This window comes from Hemiscyllium ocellatum, chromosome 3, assembly GCF_020745735.1.
Source record: "Hemiscyllium ocellatum isolate sHemOce1 chromosome 3, sHemOce1.pat.X.cur, whole genome shotgun sequence".
Lineage (NCBI taxonomy): Eukaryota > Metazoa > Chordata > Chondrichthyes > Orectolobiformes > Hemiscylliidae > Hemiscyllium > Hemiscyllium ocellatum.
Window position 1 is genome coordinate 73,756,050 of NC_083403.1, and position 25,260 is coordinate 73,781,309.

The following is a 25,260-nucleotide window of genomic DNA, read 5'->3' on the forward strand; positions in this document are numbered from 1 at the left end:
CCGGTGTGGCGTAGATTAGTTGTGGAACTCATCCCCCAGACCTCCTTGCAAGTATGGTGCACCAAAAAACGGAATTTTTCTAGAAGATGTGGTAGCCCTTTCTGAACCATCTAGAAGCAAGTTTGATGGCCATATTAACTAGGACTTTTGTATCGCCACAAGACCTGGGTCGCATGACCCATGTGCCATGAGAGGATTCATGCCAAATAAATACAGGTATGCTAACTGATGCTCCTGGTGATGGGGAGCTTTGGGGCTGTTGCGCTGAGCAGAGTAATTTAATTTAATTTAATTTGTTCAATTATTTATTGATTTGTAACATGGGTAGCTTTTTAAAAAATATTATTTGTTTTGTAGCGTAGAGTAGTAGTTAGTTTATTGTCATTGTTGTTATACTCAGATTTTTTTGTAATTTTATAATTTTGTAAAGAATAAAAATCTTTTCTATGAAAAAATGAAGTGAATAATTATTTTAAAAAAGAGGACTCAAGAACAGAAAGTTCAATAAAGCTAGTTTAATAGCTCTTTCAGAGAGTCATCATAAACAAAACTGAATGGGTTCTTCTGTGCAATCAATTCATTCTTCTTGTTACAAGTGCAGCATGCATTCAGATGAAGATCCTTTCATTTTGTCTTTTTGCTATTTTTCTTACACTGATCTTATTTCTTAGAGGAATATTATGTTTGTACATTCTCTTCTTTCCTATCACATTCTGGTTATCATTACTCACATTGATATGCTATTCTATTGGCTTGTCCTTTCTCTTTAAGTCACCAAATCTCATGTGAACCCCCCACCTACCCACTTGCTGTTAAGTTCAAAACCCATGATGAGACAATAAATAAACCCATTTTCACCACAACATGGATAGAGTATGAAGGTACCCAGCAAATTGGTGATGAAAATCTATAGCCGAGAGCATTAAGAAAAAATAAGTAAGACTCAAATACACATAAGCCCAGAAAAGTCCAGTATTGCTCTTCACTGCCATGTTTTCTCTAAAAAAATTATTAACACGAAACTCTTAATCCATAATAAAATTTAAAATACAATATCTACATTTTATTGATTTCAGTTTATGATTTCACTGTGGTAGAAAATTCTTGCCTGCCAGAATTTTCTTTCTTCTTTGTTAATACATAGCTACTTAAGTATTACTGCATGTTGATACCAGTATTTGTTTTTCTTTTTAGCTTATGAAAATGGAACATCATTACAGTGAAATATAAAGAGCAAAGCATTTATATATTAAATCAAACATGATAGAGACGGTAGGATCATAGAATCCCTACATCATAGAAGCAGGCTATTCACCCATCAAGTCCACACTGCCCCTCCGAACAGATCTCTCACAGACCCACCCCATTCTCCTGTCCCTGTAACCCAGTATTTCCCATGTAAATCCACCTAGCCTGAACATCCCTGGACATTATGGGCAATTTTCGCACAGCTATCCACCTAACCCGCACATCTTTGGACTGTGAGAGGAAACTAGAACACCCAGCAGAAACCACCCAGTGCAAAGATGCTGCTCCTTTCAAAAGGTTAGGTTATCCTTTTTTTTCTCAGGGGGCCATAAAGATACAGACTCCGAAATATGTGAGTTGATCTACTTGAGAATGCTTTCAAGTTTAAAAAATACACTTGTTTCATGAAAGGGAGTGGCCAGTTCTCCCACCTCAGCTTTTACTCTGGTTTGGTTTGAATTAAAATTAGAATCCCTACAGTGTGGAAACAGACTCTTTGGCCCAACAAATCCACATTGAAGAGTAACCCATCCAGACCCATTCCCCTACCCAATATTTACTCCTCATTAATGCACCTAACCTACACATCCCTGAACAAGATGGGCAATTGATCATGGCCAATTCACTTAACCTGCACATCTTTGCATTGTGGGAGGAAATCGGAACACCAGGAGGAAACCCTCACAGACATGGGAAGAATGTGCAAACTCCACCCAGTCGGCCAAGACTGGAATCACACCCAGGACCGTGGCACTGTGAGGTAGCATTGCTAACCACTGAGCCTCCGTGCTGCTGTTTGGTTTGGTTTGGTTTGGTTTTAGCAGTCTGGCTGTTCACTGAAAGCAGTCAGTTCAGTTTGATGCTGCAGGTCCAAGAAACATCTGCATGGAATAAAGTATTTCATGTTGAGTCCCTCTGCTATATCTCTCTCTGTCTCTCTCTCTGTCTCTCTCTCTCTCTCTCTCTCTCTCTCTCTCCCCCCCCTTGTAAGACCTTGCATTTGATTTTTCCTTTTGTGCCATGGGGTGTCTAGAGGGATTGTTCCAATTATTTGGAACAGCATCATTAACTTGAGACAATTTATAGGGCTTTGGGTAGGTTAAGTTATTTGGTATTCGGTTCTCTTTTGTTTGTTTTATTCACTCATCTTGTAAACATTTTTTTTTGTTTGAAACTAAGTGCCACCCAATGGGTGGATGTCGTGTTGCTGCTTCAATATATGGCACTTGATGGACACCAGTGTGATCTAAAGTGAACACAACTGTAGCTGTAGCTTCAGGACCTCTGGATCCAAGTTGAGGAATTGGAATCTGAAGTTGCAAACATTATGTTACATCAGGGAAAAGGAAAGTTACCTGGACAATTTGTTTCAGAGGGCGGTCACAACCCACAAGAGTAGGTAATTCAAAACTGGTATATGATCCTGTGCAGGAAGTGTGAATACAGGTTTGATGAGCTGGAGGTTACAATCAATAAAGAGCCCCAGTCCATGCAATTATTCAATAGCTATGTTCTTGCAAGCTGTATGCACTCGAGTGGAGATTGAAGGGAGGTTGTACAAACTGTTTCAGCAGTTTGGTACTGGGAACCATTCAACTGGAGGCTGAAATAGGACTGTGGAAGTGGTAGGTGGTCAGTATAATTAAGGAAGATAGATACTATTCCCTGCAGATGTGAGTGGGAATCCAAAGGTTGTGGTGCCTTTCAGTGTCAGGATTAAGATCATCTCATCAGGAGAGATAAGTAAGGGATTTGGGACTGATCATCCACATTAACACCAACAACATTGGTAATACTGGAAAGGAGGTTTTGGTGAAGGATTTTGAACAGTTAGGAGCTAACTTGAAAAACAAAATCTCCAAAGTGGTAATATCTGGGTTACTACCTGGTTGATCAAGTGTTTGTCCAGCCTATTGTGATGCCAAGATCCAAAAATCCTGTTCAACTACTCACAATATGGGCTTCTCAGCATCAGCAATGACAATCCTGCACCACTCTTTGGACAATTTATTACAGATTTCCTATTTTGCAACAATGCGTTCATTTGAACTTGTAGTTCCCTGTTGTGTTGCTGACAACTGTAGGCCAACCTGTCTCAATTTCCTCTGTGCCTTTGGATTTAAAGTTTCAAACTCCAGCTTTAAAGACTGTTTATGGACTCCACATCATGCGTCTTTACTGGAGATGTACAAATTGCTGAGTGCATCCCTCCTGTCCTTCTGAAAATATTGTTGTGTACTCAAGGAATCTGCCTTCCCTGTTCTTACCCTCACAGGCTTTTGAAAGTCCAGCTTATTAATTCTCTCTCTCCTTCAAATACTGCGTCAATACAGCAATTTCAGTTCTTAATTTTACCTTTTCTTTTGCCAAATATATCTTTGTTTTTGGAAATGGAAATTAATTAACCTTCTTTATGTTTGCTTTATGCTAATTATATATTGTTAAAACACTTGTGATAATTAGTTCCAGATATTTCTGGAATGTTCCAAATCTGTAACACATTTTTACAATGTTTTCATTATTGATTGTTTCTGTCTAAATCTATCTCTCGTATGGCATGATTTATATTCTTCAGTTATGTTCAGGGAGGTGACCACATTTATACCCTACCTGCTTGTAGGCAGGTAGGGTATAATTGACTGCCAGCAGTCGAAGACAACCATGCACATAGTGCAGGAAGTACCCTGAGATCTGGATGTAAGTTTGCTTACTGAGCTGGAAGGTTCAGTGAGCAAACGTATATCCAGAACCTCAACCTGAGCTACAAATCTTCTCAAAACTTACTAGTACCCTGAGATGATTTTGCTCGCTAATTGGCTTTCTGTTCTAGATACAGCTTCTTCAGAGGAATGCACTGAGAGCCAAACCCATGACATTGCAAATGCTGCAATTGTCACAGGCAAGCTGTAACAGTAGATTGATAGTGGATTATTAATTTGGGGAACAGACGGGGATTTCTCTGGCTGTGGATATGTTCCAAGTACCAGGGTCAAGAATGGCTGCAGGACATTCTTCTCAGGGAGAGCAATCAGGCAAAGTTCATGACTGACATTGGCACCAACGACCAAGGTAGGAAGGGGGAAGTGGTACTGTGGCCAAAATACTGGAACTAATTTAGAAAGTGAGCAAATAAGACCTCAAAAGTGATAATCTCCAGATTTTTCCCAGTACCATATGCAAGTTGAGGGTAATAGAGTAAGATGGAAGATAGGAGAATAAGACAAATAAATAAGCGGCTGAAACAATGGTGCAGGAAGGAAAGCTTTAAATTCCTTGAATACTAGAATAATGTTCCCTCTCAGCAAGCTCTGCAGCATCTCAGAAAATTTGCACATGGCAATTATTATGTGGATCAATTGACTTCCAATTCAGAACGTTGCTGCCACATGCAGACTCCAGAGGTCCACAAGACATTTGGAGTAAACAAGGCACTGGAACTGGCCCTGGAATCGTAGAGTGTTCATGGACATATTTGATTTGGCTCAGGCTAATGAACAAAGAAGGTTCAATAACATTGCTCAGGGTAGTCTACAGTTCAACAGTTACTGGGAAGGAAAGAAAGAAATAAATTTACGGCGTTTATAGGGTAATTATAATGGGAGACTTCAACTATCTGAATGTTGACTGAATAGTCACAAACAAAAGGCATTCCTGGATAGTGGTTAGCAGAATTTTTCACAGCAGTATGTGTCCCATCCAATGAGAAATGAAGTAATAAATTACATGGTCCATGTGAGAGACATGGGCCAAGCAGATAAAGTATCATTTAGGGACAGTGATCACTGTTTCCCAAGGTTCAGGCTGATGCCGAGAAAGAGCAATGAACAATCAGAGTAAGAAAACTTAACTGCAGGAGAGCTGACTCCAATGGGGCATGAACAGGTGGGCTCAATAGACTGGAGGCAAGGTTGGTGGGAAAATTTGTAGCTAAACAATGGCTACCTTTAGAGAAACATAAGTAGAGCAAACAAATACAGAGTCTCCTGAATAAAAAAAAAAGAAATTAAGATGCGAAAGAAAAAGTATACTTATGACAGGTTTCAAGTAGGAAATACAATTGAGAATGCTGTTGAATATAACAGGTTCAGAAAAAAGATGAAAAAGCAAGTCCTCCACAAGCACGAAAGGTGATAAAAGGACTAGGGCCAATTGGAGGCCAAAAAGGTTTAATGAAAGCATGAAGCATGGCTGTGGTATTAAATAAATACTCACAAAAATCTTCAACAAGAAAACAGGTGCTATCTGGAACATGGTGATAGAAAAGGAAGTTCAGTAACTAGAAGGGGTCAAATTGATAAGGAGGAGGTATTGGACGGACTGAATATAAAGGAATCTAGGGGTTCTCCTCCTGCATGCAATGTTTAAACAAAGTATGTTCTTCAGTAAGTAATCAGGAAAGCTGAATGTTATTGGGGAACTGAAAACAAAAGAAAAATTATGCTTCAGTTATACAGGGAACTGGTGAGATTGCTGTGTACACTATTGGCCACTTATTTAAACAAGCATGTAAATGCATTGGAGATGATTCAGAAAAGCTTCAGTTGACCAACATCTGGATTTAACAGGTCTGATGAGGTAAGGTTCAACAGGCTCCAGTATCCACTGGATTTAAAATAGTAAAAATGACTTGATTCAGATATATAAAGTCCTGGGCTGTCTTGCTATGGTAGATTGGAAAAGATGTTTCCTGTTGTGGGAGAATCTAGAACTAAGGCTCTGTGCTGAAAATCAGGAATCTCATGTTTAAAGCAGACACATTTTTTTGCTCCCAGAGAATTGTGAGCCTTTGGAAGCCACTTCCTGAAAAGGTGATGGAATAGACGTCTTGAATATTTTTTAAACAGAGGGGGATAGATTCTTGTTAAGCAAGGAGATGGTAGGTTGTCAAGCATAGGCAAAAATCTGGATTTGAGGCTGCAACCAATTTGGTCATAATTTAACAATATCATAACATGCTTGTGACACTGAATAACACACTAAGAGCTAGGATCAGAATTAGGCTATTTGGTCCATCAGGTCTGCTTTACCATTCAATGGCTGATATGTTTCTTAACCCTGTCCTACTGCCTTCTCCTCTTAACTCTAGATCTCCTTACTAATCAAGAAACTATATATCTCTGTCTTAAATACATTCAATGACTTGGCCCCCACTTCCCTCTGTGGCAGTGAGTTCCACAGATTCACCACTCTCTGGCTAAAGAAATTCCTCCTCATCTCAGTTCTAAAAGATCAGCCCTTCACTCTGAGGCTATGCCCTCAGGTGCTGATCCATCCTACTAGTGGAAACATCTTCTCCAGAGCCACTCTATCCAGGCCTCTCAGTATTTTATAAGTTTCAATCAGATTCCTTCTCTCTACCCCTCCCTCCCCCGCACCTCCAACCACCACCACCACCAATCCTTCTAAACTTCAACAGATGCAGAGTCCTGAACTGATTCGTCATCCACAGGATCATTCTTGTAATCCTGGACTCCCTCCAAAGCCAACATATCCTTCCTTAGATATGAGGCCTAAAACTGCTCACAACATTCCAAATGGGGTCTAACCAGAACCTTATAAAGCCTCAGTAGTACATCTCTGATCTTGTGTTCTAGCTCTCTTGAAATGATTGCTAACATTGTATTTATCTTCCTAACTGCCACCTGAACCTGCATGTTAAACTTAAGAACTAGGACACCCAAGTTCCTTTGTGTTTCGGATTTCCGAAGCTTTTCCCCTACTTAGAAAATAGTTTGTGCCTTTATTCTTCCTACCAAAGCGCATAACTTCACACACTTACCAACATTGTATTCCATCTGCCATTTTTTTGCCCAATCTCCTAGCCAGGCCATATCCTTCTGCAGCCTCTGCCCTTCTTGTCCCTCCACCTGTTTTTGTGTCATCTGCAAACACAGCAACAATGCACTCAGTTTCTTTGTCCAGAAGAATGGAAGGACAGGACATCATGCATTGACGAGGAATTGAACCCAAGCCTCCCAAGTAGTAAGCAAGGATTCCACCATAAAACCACCAATGCAAACTCTGCAAAAACGTCACTCACTTACAGCGATGCCTTATCTGATTGGCCTATTCCTGATTTTTATGTTCATATATATTGACCCTACAGAAAGTTGACAAGAACTGAATGGGATGTATCTGAGATACTGAGGGAAGTAAGACTGAAAATTACAGAGACATTGGCCATAATCTTTGTGTTCCTTTGGCTCAAGGTTGGTACCATGGGACTGGAAAATGATAAACATTAATTGTTTCAAAAATATGTAACAATAAGCTCAATAATTAAATAACAATCAGTTTAATTTCAGTAGTGGGGAAACAATAATTTGGAGTCATCATATGAACAAATGTGGATTAACTAAGAAAGTTAGCATGAATTTTTTTAAAAGAACATTACATTTGAATAACTTACACGAGAGTTCTGAAGAGATAATAGAGTGTTCATAAGGGTAATGCTGTTGATTTGTGTTCATGGCCTTCCAAAAGGAATTTGATACAGTGCTACACAATAGATTTATAAGCAAAGATAGAGCTCTTAGAATTGAAGAGATAGCCACAACATGATTACAAAGTTGGCTGAGTCATAGGAAATTTTTATATATGATCGGTCGTATGCCTGTGCATCCACTGGCCTCATCCTTCTAAGTGGTTAGAGGTTGTGGATTTGAAAGGTGCTGCAATACATTTTGTAGTTGGTAAACTGTACTGTCACTATGTGTTGGTGATGCAGGGAGTACCAGAGAATCACAGAATTGTTATGGGGAGGCCATTCGGGCTATCGTTCCTGCACCAGTTCTATTACAATGCCAATCTTCTGCCTTTTCCCCATATCCTGCACACCATTTCTATCCAAGTAATCATCCAATGCTCTTTTGAATGCCTCAGTTGAACTTGCGTCCACCATGTGAAAAATGTATTTTTTCACATTACCTTTTCTTCATTTGCACTTCATTTTAAATCTATGTCCTTCCATTCTTTCTTTATTTTACAAGCAGAAACCACTCCTCCCTAAGGACTCTACCTAGCCTGCTCATGATTTTGTAAACCTCTATTAAATTTCCACTCAGCCTTCTTCTCTCCAAAGAGAAGAGTCACAACTTCTTCATTCAGTCCTAATAACTGAAGATTTTCATTTCTGGAACCATTCCTGTAAATCATTTCTGCAGTCTTTCCAATGTGTTTCCTATAATGTGACACCAACAACTGTACACTTTACTCCAGCTGAGGTCGAACAAGTGTCTTGAACAAGTTCAAGATTACTTCCCTGCTTTTGTTCTCTTTGCCTCTATTATAAAGCTGAGAAAATTGTATGCTTTATTGACTGCTATCTTCACTTGTACTCACAACTTCAACAATCTGTGCACATACATATGAAAGTCACTCTGCTCGTACACCCTCTGTAGAATTGTACCTCCTAATGTAGGTCACCTTTCAATGTTCTTTTTACCAAAGTGCATCACCTCATACTTCCCTGCATTGAATCTCATATACTATCTATCTGCTTATTTCACCAATTTGCCAATAGCTTTTAGAGTTCCACATTGCCCTCCTCACAATTTACATTTCTTCCAAATTTAGTGTTGAAGCTAGTGGATTCACTGTCAATAAAGTTGATTGCCTGGCCCAGGGTGGTGTAGTGTTTCTTGAGTGTTGTTAAAGACTTATCCAGTGAAAGACCAAGTATTTCATCACATTCCTGACTTTTGCCAGGTAGATGGTAGATAGGCACAGGGGAGAGAGCATTTGGGTTATTCACTCAACATAAAGGGGTAAGGGTTGGATTTTCCCTTGTTGAAAATGGTAATTACATGGCAATTGTGTGGTGTGACTGTTATTTGCCACTGAACATCCCAAGCCTGAATATTGTCCATGTCTTGCTGCACATTGATATGGACTGCTTCAGAATCTGTGGAGTCTTGAATGATCCTGAATGTGCTACAATCATTAGCAAACATCCCCACTTCTGATCTTATAAAAGAGGGAAGGTCACAGATGAAACAGGTTAAGATGGTTGGATATACAACACTCTCCTGAGGTACTCCTATAGTAATGTCCTGAGATGCTTGACTTCTAATAATCACAGCTAAAAAATGTGTTGCTGGAAATGCACAGCAGATCAGGCAGCATCCCAGGAGCAGGAGAATCGATGTTTCCAGCATAAGCCCTTCTTCAGGAATGAGGAGGGTGTGCCAAGCAGGCTAAGATAAAAGGTAGGGAGGAGGGACTTGGGGGAGGGGCGTTGGGAATGCGATAGGTGGAAGGAGGTTAAGGTGAGGGTGATAGGCCAGAGACTTGGTGGGGGCGGAGAGGTCGGGAAGAAGATTGCAGGTCAAGAAGGCGGTGCTGAGTCCGAGGGTTGGGACTGAGATAAATTGGGGGGAGGGGAAATGAGGAAGCTGGAGAAATCTGCATTCATCCCTCAGCACCCTTCTAATAATCATAACCATTTTCTTGTGCAGAAGTCATTAAAAATGGAAGGGTAAGTGGAGAGAATAGTTAATGAAATGCCCAGCATTTTTGCACTACAGCAAGGAGGTTATTTTGGACTTACATAACACTCTAGTTAATCCTCAATTGAAGTGTTGATACACAGCTGGGCACCATACCTCAGGAGAATGTTAACACCTTGGAGACAGTACAGGAAAGGTTTACCAGAATGGTTCCAGGGATGAGAAAAGTTTTGAAGATAATTTGGAGAAAAACACATTGCATTCCTTGACGAGGAGAAGGCTTAGAGGGGATTTAATAGAAATTTTCAAAATCATGATGGGTCAGGACAAGGTCAGTAGACAACGTGAAACTTTTGCCCTCTTATAAAAGGATTGATTCAGGGCACAAATTGAAATTAATGTACAAAAGAAGTAAGTGAGATGTGAATGAAATCTTATTTCCACAGAGTGTGATTAAGGTCTGCAATACACTGCCTTGAAGCCTGGTGAACATAGATTAATTGAGGGATTCCAGATGGCATTAAATAACTATTTGAACAGAAAATAATGTGCACAGTTCTGAGGAAAAGGCACGAGAATGGCACTAGGTATTAATGTTCATTCAGACAGTCAGTGCAGACATATGCGGCATAATGCTGCACCAGAACCAGCTTGTGACTCTATGGCATGCAGTGTGATAGATATTAATACTTTTTATCTGTAGGCATGGTTTAAGTTTTGTTGCAGGGATGAAAATTGTAGCTTGTAACCTTCACCACATTTAATGCTTCTTTGATTGCTTCCATATCCACTTCATGTTGCCCAGATATTTTGCATGATTCATTTTGTCATTATGTCAAAACATATTGAATTATATTTCTCTAAATATAAGGCTTGATGAGTATTATAGTACAAAATAACTAGTATTGTTTCTTTCCATCAAGGAAAGGTTATTGTTGCGTATGTCTTTTCATCATCAAGCATCAAAATACAATTGCTTTAATCTTGGTGACAGTATATATTAATCAATTTCTCAAGTTGACTGAAGCATCCTGATCTGATTTCATCATGAACATCCTCCATTTCTAAATATATGTTCATTTTGTAGTGTGGCTCCTAATACTTAAATCATTATAGATAAGTTCAATCTTATATTCCCCATTTATACTTCAAAGGTTTTTCATTGAACTGTAATGTATTCAAGATAATTCCCACTATTATATTTTCTTTGGTGGTAAAATATATTTGGCCAAGTATATTCAAGCATTGTCATAAAGTTATATTTACTGGAATTGCTACAACAAAGCTACTGGAAAATGCTAAACAGACTTTTAGATTTACCCATATTTAAGTGATTATAGGGATTTTGCTGGGATGGCAGGACTAACGTTTGAAGACAGATTGGATAAATTAGGTGTATATACAATGGAATTTAGAAGAATGAAGGAGAATCTCAAATAAACCTGTAAAAATTTTAAAAGGACTGGACAGGGTCAATGAAGAAAGGATGTTCCCAATGCTCTCTCCGGGTGCACAGTCTAAGGATGTGGGATAGGCCATCTAGGAGTGAAATGAGAAGAATTTTTTTCATCCAGAGACTGGTGAGGCTGTAGAAGTTTCTGCCACTAGAAAGCTGTTGAGGCCAAAACAAATGAGTTAGATTAAGTTCTTAGGGGTAAAGGAATCAAAGGATATGGGAAGAAATTGGGAACAAAATACTGAGTTAAATAATCAGCCATGATCATATTGAATGGCAGGTCAGGCTCAAAAGGACGAATGGCATATACATGCTCCTATATTCTATGTTTATATGTTCTTTATTTAACAGGGCACATTAGATGATTGGATTAAGTAGCGTAATCCATTAATCAATATGTGAGGCTTTTTACTAAAACAAAGCATTTGATATACCGTACATCATATACAGTTATAAATATACCTTTGAAATCTAACAATATGAAATGAGTATGAATAAAATCAAAAGCAATTGGCAATAAAAGCACATGAACATGATGCTGTTCTGTTATAGTTCAGTCAGGAGCTTGAGTTGTAGTAGTAACATATACCCTTACCTGCATTGTTGAAAAGGAATGTTTAAATGAATCATTCAACACCCAGGTCCACTCAAGCATCAAAGAGTTTATTGTGAGAAGAAAGCTTCTGGGCAATCTAGGGATTTCTCCACTGAGCAAAGGACACTGGATTAAACATATATTTTTTACACATTTGTTTCTAGCCCACCTTGGCTATTTCAAACCAATCATCTTATTATATATACATTCAATCAGAATACATATGTGACTGTATGATCAGTCCATAGGCAGCTCTATGCTGACTCATGATGTTCACTTTATAAATTATCCTTGGGTCAGCACAATACAAGTTATTCAACCACATTCCAGATAGCACTCCCTTCCTAATAAAAAGAGATGGCTTCAATTCACCTTAGACTGAAATTTCACAGGAATACAGTTAAATCTCATATTTAAAACTCCCATTCCGAAGATAGGTGGCTACATTTTGTTATACAATCTCACTAAAGAATAAGACACATGACTATGCTTTTTGTATAGTTAGATTCACCATGGTTCTCTACACAAGTATCTATGTCTTTTTCTGTGTAACAGAGCCCATTACATACATTTTATGACACCCTTTGTGTGTTATCTCTGTTGAGTGCCTTGGATATATTTGCTCAAAGAAGGCTTCTAATTATCCCAGCTTATAGTTTGATTTGAAACAGCAGACTATGTGAGCTGCAGTTTCAGTTCTTACCCCCAGCCAATTATATCAAGTGAGGACCACTTCCAGCCATTTAATGCTGCTTCAGCCATGGGCAGCCCCAACACATGTAATCTGGAGTTATGCATAGTGAAGGTAGAAGTTCCAACATTCTTTCCACCACATGGCTGACCAGAAATCTCTTCCACTCTTACTGCATATCACTGGTTTATTCAGAAGGATTTGCAAGTTGATACTCATCTTGCTGGCCATATTATAAACACATATTACTTGACCATTACATTCAGGGACTCAAACGTGGAGCTTCCAGGCAGGGGTACTACCCATTGTGCCATGTGAACTCTTTGAAGTATGATGAGAACCTTATTTAAAATAAAAAAGCTGTTTCATAAAAACATGTGCATTTTGGTTTTGCTTCACTTAAATAAAATATTTGATTCCTTACAATGAGAAAGCATCATCTTGCAAGAGACTGGAGTTTTGTTTTGATACTGAGAGTAATGGGTACATGTAGTAGGCCATATTCTCTATTTGCACTTTAGGTTGTTTTGACATTCATATTTTAGATCTGTGTCATGGGTGAATCCCAAATCCCTGCACCTTTAAGTGTGGTCATCTTAGCTTTAAGTTTAAGCAAATTTTTAGTAGCATGTCCAAGATAATAAATTAAAAATCCATTGAGTTAATTTCTTTAGATTTTGTGGAAACAGTTCACTTATGGTCCTAGTACAAATCCTTGACTAAGCTATTAGATTCATTCAGTTTAGTGAAGGTTTGTTTAGATGACATTTTTAGATTAGGTTACTTACAGTGTGGAGACAGGCCCTTCGGCCCAACAAGTCCACACCGACCCGCCGAAGCGCAACCCACCCAGACCCATTCTCTTACACCTTCACCTAACACTACGGGCAATTTAGCGTGGCCAATTCACCTAACCTGCACATTTTTTGGACTGTGGGAGGAAACCGGAGCACCCGGAGGAAACCCACGCAGCCACTGGGAGAATGTGCAAACTCCACACAGTCAGTCGCCTGAGGCGGGAATTGAACCCAGGTCTCTGGCGCTGTGAGGCAGCAAGTGCTAACCACCATGCCGCCTTATGTTGAAAGGAAGTATACTCTAGTATCTCTCCAGACTGTATGAATCTTTTGCTTCTTTACTAAAGATTTCCACAAAGAGGAACGCTCAGAATTTAACAATTTTTTGATTGATTAGCATATTTATGAGGTTATCATAAGTTATTCCTTTGATGTGGTTTCTCAATGTCTGCATTTTTTGAACAGCACTAAGTTGTATGAATTGGCACAATCTATTGATATTGTGAGTGGTTGTGTCCGTTTGACATTTTTATAAGGTTGTAACAGCAGCATTTTATTTCAAAGGAGATTTTTGAATGGGCGCTTTTGATGATTACTTTAAAAAATTGCCCCACTATTACTACATGGCTGATTGGTTCTGTATACGATTCGAATTGGGTGAGTGGACATGGGAAACATGGAGAAAGGAAATGAGCTATGGAGGAGATTGGGGAATGAGGCTAAGGTAATTTTAAACCTACCTTGTCAAAAGGTTCCCAAAGCTAAACTGTGGTTTGTTGCACCTCTGAGATCCTGGAAACATGTCTCCAACCAAAGGTGGTATGGTGGCTCAATGGTTAGCACTGCTGCCTCACAGTGTCATGGACCCAAGTTCAATTCCAGCCTCGGGTGACTGTCTAAGTAGAGGTTGTACATTCTCCTGTGTATGCGTGGATTTCCTCCAGGTGCTCCGGTTTCCTCCCCAGTCCAAACACACAGTGCCAATTAGGTGGATTGGCCATGCTAAATTGCCCACACTGTCAAGGGATGTGTAGGATAGGTGGATTGGCCAGGGGAAATGCTGGGTTCCAGGATAGAGGGGTTGGGCCTGGTTGGGATGCCCTTCAGCAAGGTGGTGTAGACCTGTTGGGCTAAATGTAGGGATTCTATGATTCAAAACAGATCCAACTCTAGGAAAATAGCAAGCTCTCCAAAATATCACACTAACAATGGATTTGACAAAGATTGTTGAATGCAGGCTCATTATGTGCACCCTTATCCCAAATCTTACATGGTGGGACTGGGAGTTGGTATCCTGAATTGGATCCGACCATTTCTAATCTCCTCACCTTCAGTCGGACATGAACAAAGGCATGAAAATCTAAAGTATACATTTTGTTTGTATACAATTTTTGATTTGGCTATTTTTACAACTGGAAACTGCAATAAAAAAAAGGTCCATCACATTGGATTAAAATTTCTGTAGGAGCAAATTAGTGGAGATGCTGAAATCCATACTGAAGACTAAAAAGTGCTGGAGATCACAGCAGTTCAGGCAGCATCCATGGAGAGAAAGCAAGCTAATGTTACGAATAAATTTCCCATGGTTTGTGTTTCTTTATGAATTGGACACTTTTTACTTCCAAGTTAAAGCATGGAAAAGGAATGTTTCCAGAAGCTTTATTCCTCAGAAGCATTCTGGAGCATCTTGCTATATTGTTGATCAGTTTATTTGTTATCATACATCAATTACAAGTAGTCTACTAGCAAACATCTTTATCCCAGCTGGCTAGATATTTTTGATATCTATAGCGGATTTGATTGGCAGATGTATCTGACCATCCTGAGAAGGGCACATGCCTTTGACCAATTGTAGTATCTTTTGGTTTGATGTTTATATGAGCTCTGTGGTTCAGTCTGCAGTCAGATTCGGAAACAGCCAGTAACATCACATTTTGAGTAATTTAAATTTCATGTTATTTGACAAGCAGCTGTGATTTTTTTTTTCAGATTGTAACATTTCATGGTATGAAAAGTGAGCTTATGTTTTAATGTCCATATTAAGAGTGAAGGTTAGCAGCTCCCATAATATTTTGTGCGTAAAGAAGGATAAAGAAATGTTTGAGTTTCTGTTTTATATTATTTACTGTTTATTCTCTTCTGTCTGGGTATTAAAATGCACTTGTAATGGGAATTATTCTACACAATTATTCTACATAATTCACTGAAAAATGAAATAATAAAAGGATCATAATTCCCAGGGTTAAGCTATTCTTTTGAAAATAAGCAACTTGGAAATTTCACTCAAGGACAAAATTCTGATGTAGATGTGCTCAGAATTTATGGCCAGATCTGTAACTGAGCTATTTAGGAATAGGGTTTCTTTGGCCTTCCTCAGTTAACTTAAAGAATTTGAGGATATTTGCAGTGGAGGTCCTGAAGTGTCTTTGAAATAATATCAGATACACCCCAGTTGATCTAGTTTGAATTAAACCTGCTACAAACAGACACAGGTTCTGGGCTTAGTGAAGAACTACAAATTTAATGCTGTGGAGAGATCAATATTCAATAACGGATTTATCAACACAAGATTACATAGAATATACAACACAAAAATAATTGTTTTTGAAGTTAAGCATCTGATCTTAGCCAGGATCACCACACTAGATATGCGACCACCAAAGATGAGAATGGCACAGTTCATATGAACAGGTATATATCTGACAATGTTCTGCTAGGACCTACAGCAAAAGATCCCTGGAAATGAAGAATTTCTTCCCAAGGTTCCATCTTCTATCCTGCTCAAATCTGCAAATCAACTCTTCAAACTTAAATGATTCAGTTATATCATGGCAATCCACTTATCTACTGCTAAATATGTCATAATACATTTACATAGCAAATATGTAATTATGCTATACATTTAAATGCTTATCTCTCAGTATTTTGGTATTTTCTCACTAAAAAAAGATGGAATTTGTCCACTTAAAAGTAAGTTTTTAAAAAATTTAAGCAAGATTTTGATTATCGTAAATTTAGTAGGTGGACTGCAGCAGTTCAAGAAGGCAGTTCACCACCACCTTTTCAAGGGCAACTAGAGATGGGCAATAAATGCTAGCCAGCTCACATCCCACAAATGATTTATATAAAGGGAGATTTTATTTGTTGCCAATGTGGACTACATTGTATCATAGGATGCAATACATTTCAAGATGATTTTAAATCCATCATCTTTTTCTGTCACAGGATACTGACCTGATTATGACCTTTAACATTTCTATGCATCGCTCTTGGTGGATGGAGAATGGACCAGGATGTGCAGTAGCAACTATAACTGATACTCCAGAATGGGTACCAGAGGATCACCGCTACATTTATATCAGAGGGTGTCTCCTAGAATACCAGTATATAGAGGTGGCACATAGTTCACTACAAGTTATTCTTGCAGTAAGTATCCATTTCCTTTCAGCATCCACTTAGTGTAATTTTTTACGGCAGAAATGTTTTCGGTATAGATATCCTCCCAAATATCCACTCTAAATTTCACAAGCACATTCCAGAAACCTTTGGAAAATGTAGATACCATTTAGCACACCCCATCTTAATAGAGTTTCTGCATTTTCCATAAAAGCTACAATGGATGATTTAAAGAACTGCTACAGAGATATGTCAATGCTGTTTTGGATTGTGTGATGTAAGAAAATAATTGGTAGTTATGATTTTTTTTGTTGAGAAAAGTGAAAAGTGAAGATTGTTGATATAGGGCAATGGACAGTAAAGAAATATTTTAAAAGTGCTGTAAATCAAAAGTAACTGCACAGCTCCAAGCTTGGGTTTTGAACCTGTGCAGATTGCAGAGGTAAGGGAATACAGATTCAAAGATGTATAGTTATGATGATTTGGGAAAGGAAACTGTTGATGATGAGACCATGATTAACTTTTTTGCAATGAATTCCTTATAAGGTGAGACTTGAACTCAAATTGCACATGGTATCTTGGTGAAATTGCTATTGCTGATATGGAACTTACAATACGCAAAATATTATGATCCCAAGGTGGTGGAAGTACACAAAACACTCCTTGAAGAGTAGAGACCGTGTCCTGGTGAGTCCCTCAGTGTAAGTTCAAAGGGAGAAAAAGCCAAGTTGCCAAGTTAACCAGGATATATTGGAATCATTTCTAAGAGTTTATTGCAAAATTCTTCATGATTGTTCAATGAAAAAATGGTGCAACCAGGAGAAAGTAGGAAGATCTATCTACATTCCTACCTCCTTCACCACATTGGGTAGCATGATGGTTCAGTGGTTAGTACTGCTGCCTCACAGCTCCTTGGACCTGAGTTCGGTTCCACCCTCAGGCGTCAGTCTGTGTGGAGTATGCACATTCACTGAGTGTCTATATAGGTTTCTTCTGGGCTCTCTAGTTTCATCACACACTCCAAACATGTGCAGGCTAGGTGGATTAGCTGTGCTAAATTGCCCATAAGGTTCAGGGTTGTGCTGGCTATGTGGATTAGCTATGGGAAGTGCAGGGTTATGGGGATAGTGTAGGGGGATTAGTCTGGGTGGGATGCTCTTTCAAAGGTTGATGGGGACTCGATGGGCCGAATGCCTGCATTTAGGGACTTTATGATTCTGTGGTTCCACATTCACATCAGTCAAGTGGAGAAGGAGTGGTCAGCAGTAATCCAAATGGAAATAAGAAGAGAGAAATGCATGTCCGGCATTTAGGTAGAATTAGATTCCTCATCATTCACTTAATTTCATTCTTCCTGTAATCCCACAGAGTGTGGAATAGGATCAAGCTTAAGAATCTCAAAGTTGAATTCAATGAAGTATAGGTAGGAATACATGTAATGTAAAGGATGGCACTTTGGAATCTGAGGATAAAAAGGAAACATTCAATATATCACTAATAATAGTTTCTATAACGAATGATAAGACCACTGTCATCAAGATAGTTGTGATACAAATCAGACACAGGGAAAGGATTGCCAGTCTGTTGAAAGTCAGTTGAAATCTCTGCATTATAATCCTGGAGGCACTGATGAAAGGGCAGGAAAATTGGCCATTGGCTTGATTAAGGAATAAAGCCTCCAACTAGGCTCTAGAAAAACAACAGGTTTAGAATTGGAGCTGGGGATTCACTAACTTGAGAGTTCCTCCAATCCCAGCAATCAAAGTAAGCTAAGGTCTTGCTAAGAATGCACCTCACAAGTCTAGGTGTTCAGGCTGCCTCCTAATGTAAGTGGGGTCAACCTGGCTTTATGCATTAATGGCTGGAACCCAGAAGAGGAGACAGTAATTATGTTAATAGAGTAGACCCCTGCCAAGAAGACTGCATGCACAGCATTAAGAAGATTCCTGTAGTCAATGATGTGATATTCCTGAGAGGAAGGATGCTGCCATTTTTCCTTGTTCCTTCACTGGTTATGAGGGCCTAAATGTTTTATAGTGGTGAAAGTAAGTCTCAACAAAAAAAGGCCTTTGTCTTGACAAGATGTAGTTTGCTGTATGAAAGCAATCAGATTTGAGTTAGACTAATTAGATATTGAGCTGAACTTCTAAAAGTCACCATAGTCTTACCAAGCCATAGGGTTCCTTCTCATGAGAGAGAAAGAGAGAGAGATAGCAAACTGGTAATGTTTTAACCTAGGGGTCACCACATCTCAGGAAAGGGGACATGTTGAAGAGTAAAATTCTTCATGATAACCTGAGAAATGGAGCTAAACATAAATTAGTCCAAAGCTCAGCTCATTAGCTGTGCAATACCTCTTGATGGAGTGTCCCTCACCACAGGCAAATGTACCCACCATTGCTGGGATCTGCAGGGATATCTCAAAAACTGTCAGGAGATTTTATCTAGATCAGAATCTGGAGCACATTTTGGTCAGTGCATCGCTGCCACATCTCCACTGCTGGACACAGAATAAAAGCCCAATCTCTGCTACTCTGAGGACTATTAGAGACCATGCACCTACTCAGACTGAGCCAGGAGAGGACCCTGCATTGTCAGCAGTTAACTTCATGGATGTGCATAAGATACAAGCAGGCTAGTTTGTTAATAGCATTGGCTAAACTTGATCAAAGGTTGGAGGACTCTGCCAACACTGTTTGTACCATGCTTCCTCTAGCATGTGAGTGTGTTGGAATGCTCAAACAATAGGCAGGTTGATAGATGCCATGGAGAACGAAGTACAGCACCCCCAGTCTCTGTGTGATGCACAGCCCTGTACTCCATCTATCTAGCTATTGGTACTCAGCACCAACAATAAGGTGACAGAAGGATGAGGGTCCTTGGCCTCTCTCTAGGTGCTCTTCTTCATAAGGAAACTGAGTGATGCCAGTAGGTACTCACCTGGGAGAGAAAACACATAGAAGCTTGCCAGAATTTTCCCCTCTGGACACTCCAAAGGTGTTTGGACCTTGCACTTGCCTGCAACCCTCAGTACAAGCAGAAGAAGGTGTACCTGCTTCTCTGCAGAACATGCTCTGTATTTTTGTGATATCCAGCTAGAATAGCCTTGGGATTGCTCGACCAAAGCTCCAAGGCCTAGAGGCTCCAATGCAGGACAGGCTCCCTTACCCCAGCTGTTGCTAGGTGATCCTGGACCAGGATTTCTACTTCACACAGTAGATCAATGTGTAAAACGTATATCGAACATTTTTTGATTTCAGATGTGTTTTACCTACACTGTGTGAAAGTCTGATTAATGCTATTGCTTTTTGAAGGGCCTCACATTACACAAAAATGGAGTCCATTCACTCACAGGATGAATCTCTAAGCACACCACCATCAACACTCAGGAATGGGTTATAGAATTGGCATCTCAGTCTTGCTGTTCTCACAAATCTTCATATTCCATTCTCAGTTTCTTCCCCCTTCAACCTCATCAGCTTCGATCTTCTTCCTATTCCAAGCAATCACATTTATTTAACTGTTAATGTACCCAACTTACCTCCAAATCCCAGACATAAAGCACCATCATGCCAGACATATATACTGTCCCATATTGAAGCTAGGGCAGTGCTGATTGTGAATGATACCCCCATCCTATAAAATCACATTAACTCTCAGACTCTCAGGTTCTATTGTCACCCCACTTGGATTTGAGGGGTCTGTTTCACAATTATTATCCCTTATGCATTCCAGGATGCTGCCTACAATCCTTATAATTGAATTCCCCAGTTGTCCACCTGCATCAGTGGCCCCTGATAATGCTCTCTTGATTTTTACTGGACAGAAATGCAAGACTAACTGTGGCCCACTCTTTGACTAACTTTGACAGACTGCTCTGACCCATGATTAACCAGACTCCTTACTGTTTTGTATTGAGCTCTTTGATTGACTTACTATGATTCCCCAGACTGGTTGCACTGGACCTACAAAGCTGACTATGGCACACACCTGGACTGTAGAGGTATGAAGCCTCTGATCTTCACTTCCCCAAGTGACAAACTGACATTTCCAAGCCTCTAGATTGATAATTGAGGCTAATCTTGACTTGCTACCAGAACCCCCTGACTGAAGGATGTCTCTCTTGACTGGACTAAGGACTACTCCACTCAGATTTGAGATACAGCTACTTAGTAGATGTATAAGCAGTGTGTTTGCTGACTACACTACTGTTTACCATGCCAGAGAATACAGGGTCGAGGAAAGGTGATATAATTCTGATATCTTGAGAAGATCACAAGGAGGGGTTAACCTACATCTGAAAATCACTAAATGATATCATTCCCCCTTATGGGTTTACTGGGCTCAGCTTTTATTTTTGTCTTACGTACAGAAATGGCAGAGAGCAATCTCTATGTATATGAAAGAGACTTTCAACTACCAGAAACAGAAAATAAGTTGTTTCTTGACACAGAAAAGCTTCTTGGAGGCACGGGAGCTGCAGTTGAGTTGAGAGTGCGTAGTAAATCCAAGAATAGTTCACAAGTGAAAGCTGGATGAAATGTTTAGATGCAGTGATCTTAGTTAAAATTATAATGTTGCTGTTGCCAAGGTTTGCCTGCAGTGTAATGAGTGGGACTTCATCCAGTTGCAAATATGCATCACTTATCCTGGGTAATCTTCCAGTTTGAGGCTATTCAATAAATTATACTCCCTAATCTTGGTCACAGAGGTATTATTACCTGTGGTCTGCTAGTTGTGCTGTGACTACTGATGTCCACAGATGGGTTAAAAAAAGCTGTAAATGTTTAAAAATATAGTTGGTCGCTACAATCCGATCACCCTGTTTTGATCTCATCGTCTTATGATTCTTTCATTTTTGTATACCTCCTCCGCACTTCATACATCAGACATCCCTTTAAGTACTACTAGAATGTAAATGATGAAAATTTTGAACTTTTCTAATTTTTCATTGTTCATAGGCATTTTGGCTTTCCTTCCAATATTTGCATGGATATATTTTACTGGAGCAATGCCCCCCACACCCCCACACCAGCACAATGTCCTTACCCTAACCTGATACTTTCATTGAGAAAGTCTGGAAGCAACAAGGGCAAGTGCAGAACCTACAAATGGTAAGGTTCTACTGTGTTTGGAATATATTGTGGTCATGTTCACTAATACCATCTGAGGTGCATTGGATAGATCCATTATCGTCAACCCTTGTTATTGGATTACTGATATCGAGTAGGAAAGGATGCTCACACGATGTCCTGGAAAGAAGAAAGTCTTGGTTTGATATACACAGTAGGTTTACTACATAGTACAACAAGGTTACATTAAATCTGAGTTCATGAAAGTTCCCCGTGAAATCTCAGAATAGATGTTAGAGTAAGTATACATTATAGTTCACCTGTATAAAGCATAGCATTGAATTTGCATCCTTGAACTGGTACTGAGCTCAAACTAAAACTAGTTGACTGCTCCCAGGGACAGTACTTATCTTGATGGGTAGAGTTTGGTTTAGCCCTTCAGGTATTAACTACCAAATAGAACATATGGTCTCCTAGACTTACACCAGTGTCTGTATATGGCCATTCCTCAAGAAAAATATCCAGGCCACTATCTGGGAAGGATGCAAGAAACAAGATTGCCATTGCTTCAGTGATGGAGATTTGGAGGAGATCATGTCATGGTAATGAAATAAGACACAACAACAAGGATAGAGTAGAATCAAGAATGGTGCCCCAAAGAAGGAACAGAGTGATCAAAAGAGGGTCAATCGATGTAGTAATTATTGTCGGTATTGAGCTGAAAGGTCAACAACAAAGTGCCCCACAGCCATAGAGCATTGCAGGCAGGCTAACTTGTTGCATCACAAATTATCTGCCCCTCAGTGGGAGGATGTACCACCTACTGGAGCTGACTGGCAATTCCAGCTATCCTGACAGTGCCAGAGTTCCAGATTGTTCACTGATGGGGCTACAGACAGATTCACAAAGAAGGCCTGATGGATTCCAGGGTAATACAGGTCAGGGACATTGGACAGGACATTTCTCAGCACCGTAGGGAAAGGATTGTGGGCCATGTTGGAGGAGATTTCAGTCTTATAATGTGTGCCAGAAATGAAGGGAGTACTGACCTCTTGGGACGGTTGGGGAGACGGGGTGGGTGGGATGTGCCCCAATGCACAAAGAGTACCCCTGCTGAAGATAACACGTCTTTCCTTCCCACCTTGCTAGTGCCTTAAAAAAAACAGAAACAGAAATCCATCTCCCATCCACCTGCCAAGGCCAACTATTTTTATGGTGTGGGCAGTGTTATTATGGGCAATTGTGCTTTGAAAAAGCTTTATTGACTCTTAATTATTTTTAACACAGGATGGGTGAACTGTCAATTTCAATGGGCACTCACACTTGATTATAGCAGTAAGCTCAAGGTTGAGTGGGAAAGTTAGTGAGTGATCCTCCTGACCTATCCAACGTACCACCTCCCAGCAAAACCATAACTGCCAGGGGTATGTTACATCTATCTCAAAGAATCTTAGAATTGCAGAATGTTTAACTTATAGATGGTGCCATTGACCCTGCCAATCTGCTCCTGCTCTAGGAAGAGGAATTCAGCTTATCCACTCCCTACATAGATCTTTCCATATAGCCCTATCTTTTTTATTCCCCTTAGATGCATATCCAATTTGGAAGACTTTCCAGGTCTTAAACATGCATTAAAACATGCCACCTTGACCAGAAATGTGGTCAATTCCTGACCACTAGACAACCAGTGAACTCAAAAGGGAAACATAGCAAGACTCACAATGGAATTGGATACAGGCTTTCTCATTGTCAATAAGTAAAATACCTTAGTCAGACTCCTACAATGATGAATATGCATGTCGCTCATCTGTTTTGCATGGTAGGTGAAAGGCTGCAGCACTTCCATAGAGGATACTTCGGATAACCATTGTAATTGACTTTGGGTAGCGTTGAAGGCCCAACTAAAGTCTACAGTAGTAGTCTGGCCTGGCTGATTGTTAAGGACAAAGGTATAGGATGTTGGGTGAGTAGGGTCTTTCATATAATGCCGATATAATGTAACTATTAATTATTTTATGGTGAACGTACACTGTTTATCAAGACCAAAACTCTCTTTTGCCTCAACATCTTGTTATCATTCTTCCCCACTTAACACTGTCAGACAACAACAGATATCTGTGTGATGGAATCAGGGCCACTCACATTGTACTGTGTTTCAGCATCCTTACAGCTTTGCATGAGGATAGAATGCAGATTGATATAATGCCCTTGAAGCGCATGCCAATACGATCATCCAGAGACAAAACAGTAGTCTTTTTTTTAGATTAGACTTACAGTGTGGAAACAGGCCCTTCGGCCCAACAAGTCCACACCGACCCGCCGAGGCGAAACCCACCTATACCCCTACATTTACCCCTTACCTAACACTACGGACAATTTAGCATGGCCAATTCACCTGACCCGCACATCTTTGGACTGTGGGAGGAATCCCACGCAGACACGGGGAGAACGTGCAAACTCCACACAGTCAGTCGCCTGAGTCGGGAATTGAACCCGGGTCTCAGGCGCTGTGAGGCAGCAGTGCTAACCACTGTGCCACCGTGCCGCCCACAAACTGTTAGTTTTTAGTTGAAGTGCCATATAATGGATACCACTGCTGTGTTCATTTCTCTGGACACCAGCTTTGTATAGAGTAGAATCCTTGCCCCAACCAGATACTTTCATTAAAAAAAGTCTGGAAGGAACAAGGGTAAGTGCAGAACTTGCAAGTGGTTTTAGGGAAGATTGTGCTCTATTTGATATATGTTGTGGTCATATTCACTGATACTGTCTGAGATGATATATAGAATAGAATGTTCTTCATGTTCCACATAAAGTTCAAGCATAAGTTGAAGATAGAATCCTCAACGCTCCGAGCCATTGCACATCAGCTCGATAGCAGGCTAACCAGTTCATGTAGAATTTTGTCATATGTGCTCATGAGCAGTTTTCAGGAGCCTGAGGCCTCAAAGTCTGGATCTCCATTCTTAGCATTAGAGCTGCCGAATGATTTCACTAATAGGTGAACTGTTTGTGCAATCTTCTGCATATTAATGTCTGGTTATTCGTCATACTTGGATCCCTATTCCTGTACTGTAAAGCATATCAGTGTCACAGTTTTTGATCTGTAATTTAGCAGTCGTGTTGAGTGATGTATGTGCGTTATCCTTTCTTCTAAGTATGATATTCAATATAGTTTCCATTAGAAATAGGAGCGTGCAACATCGGCTGCCATTTTGAATTCATAAGTGTTGTTATAATGTCCAAGTCACATGCTGTCAAGTATAGTTGCATCCCCTAGAAGTTTTTTGATGCAAATATAGCAAAGCAGGTTTATACATTCTGCAGAAAAGCACTGGAAAATTTTGAAACATTATCAGACTACTGTAGATTTGCAGTTGATTAACTTTTATAGGTTACATCAATATAAAGGCTGAAGGCTCAGATAAATATCAGCTTTGCCTACATCATTACCTGATGATAATTTTAACTGGCATCCAATGATTACTTTTCTTTCAGCTTCACTTGTCCCATTATGTCTCAATGGGCTTTCATTTTTCTGCAGGAATAAAGATTCAT

The 25,260-nt window shown here is 39.7% G+C and overlaps 1 protein-coding gene across 2 annotated transcripts in view; it reads left to right on the top strand.

The window, feature by feature from the left end:
* Window positions 1-25,260, top strand: part of nkain2 (sodium/potassium transporting ATPase interacting 2) — a 500,783-nt gene that overhangs the window by 373,446 nt on the left and 102,077 nt on the right. For both annotated transcript variants that reach the window (XR_009640984.1, XM_060821200.1), the window contains exon 4: window positions 16,460-16,660. Coding sequence is in view for 1 of the 2 variants with exons in the window: in XM_060821200.1 (XP_060677183.1) it covers window positions 16,460-16,660 (201 nt within the window). In the remaining variant the exon portion in view is untranslated. The remainder of the gene's footprint in view (window positions 1-16,459; window positions 16,661-25,260) is intronic.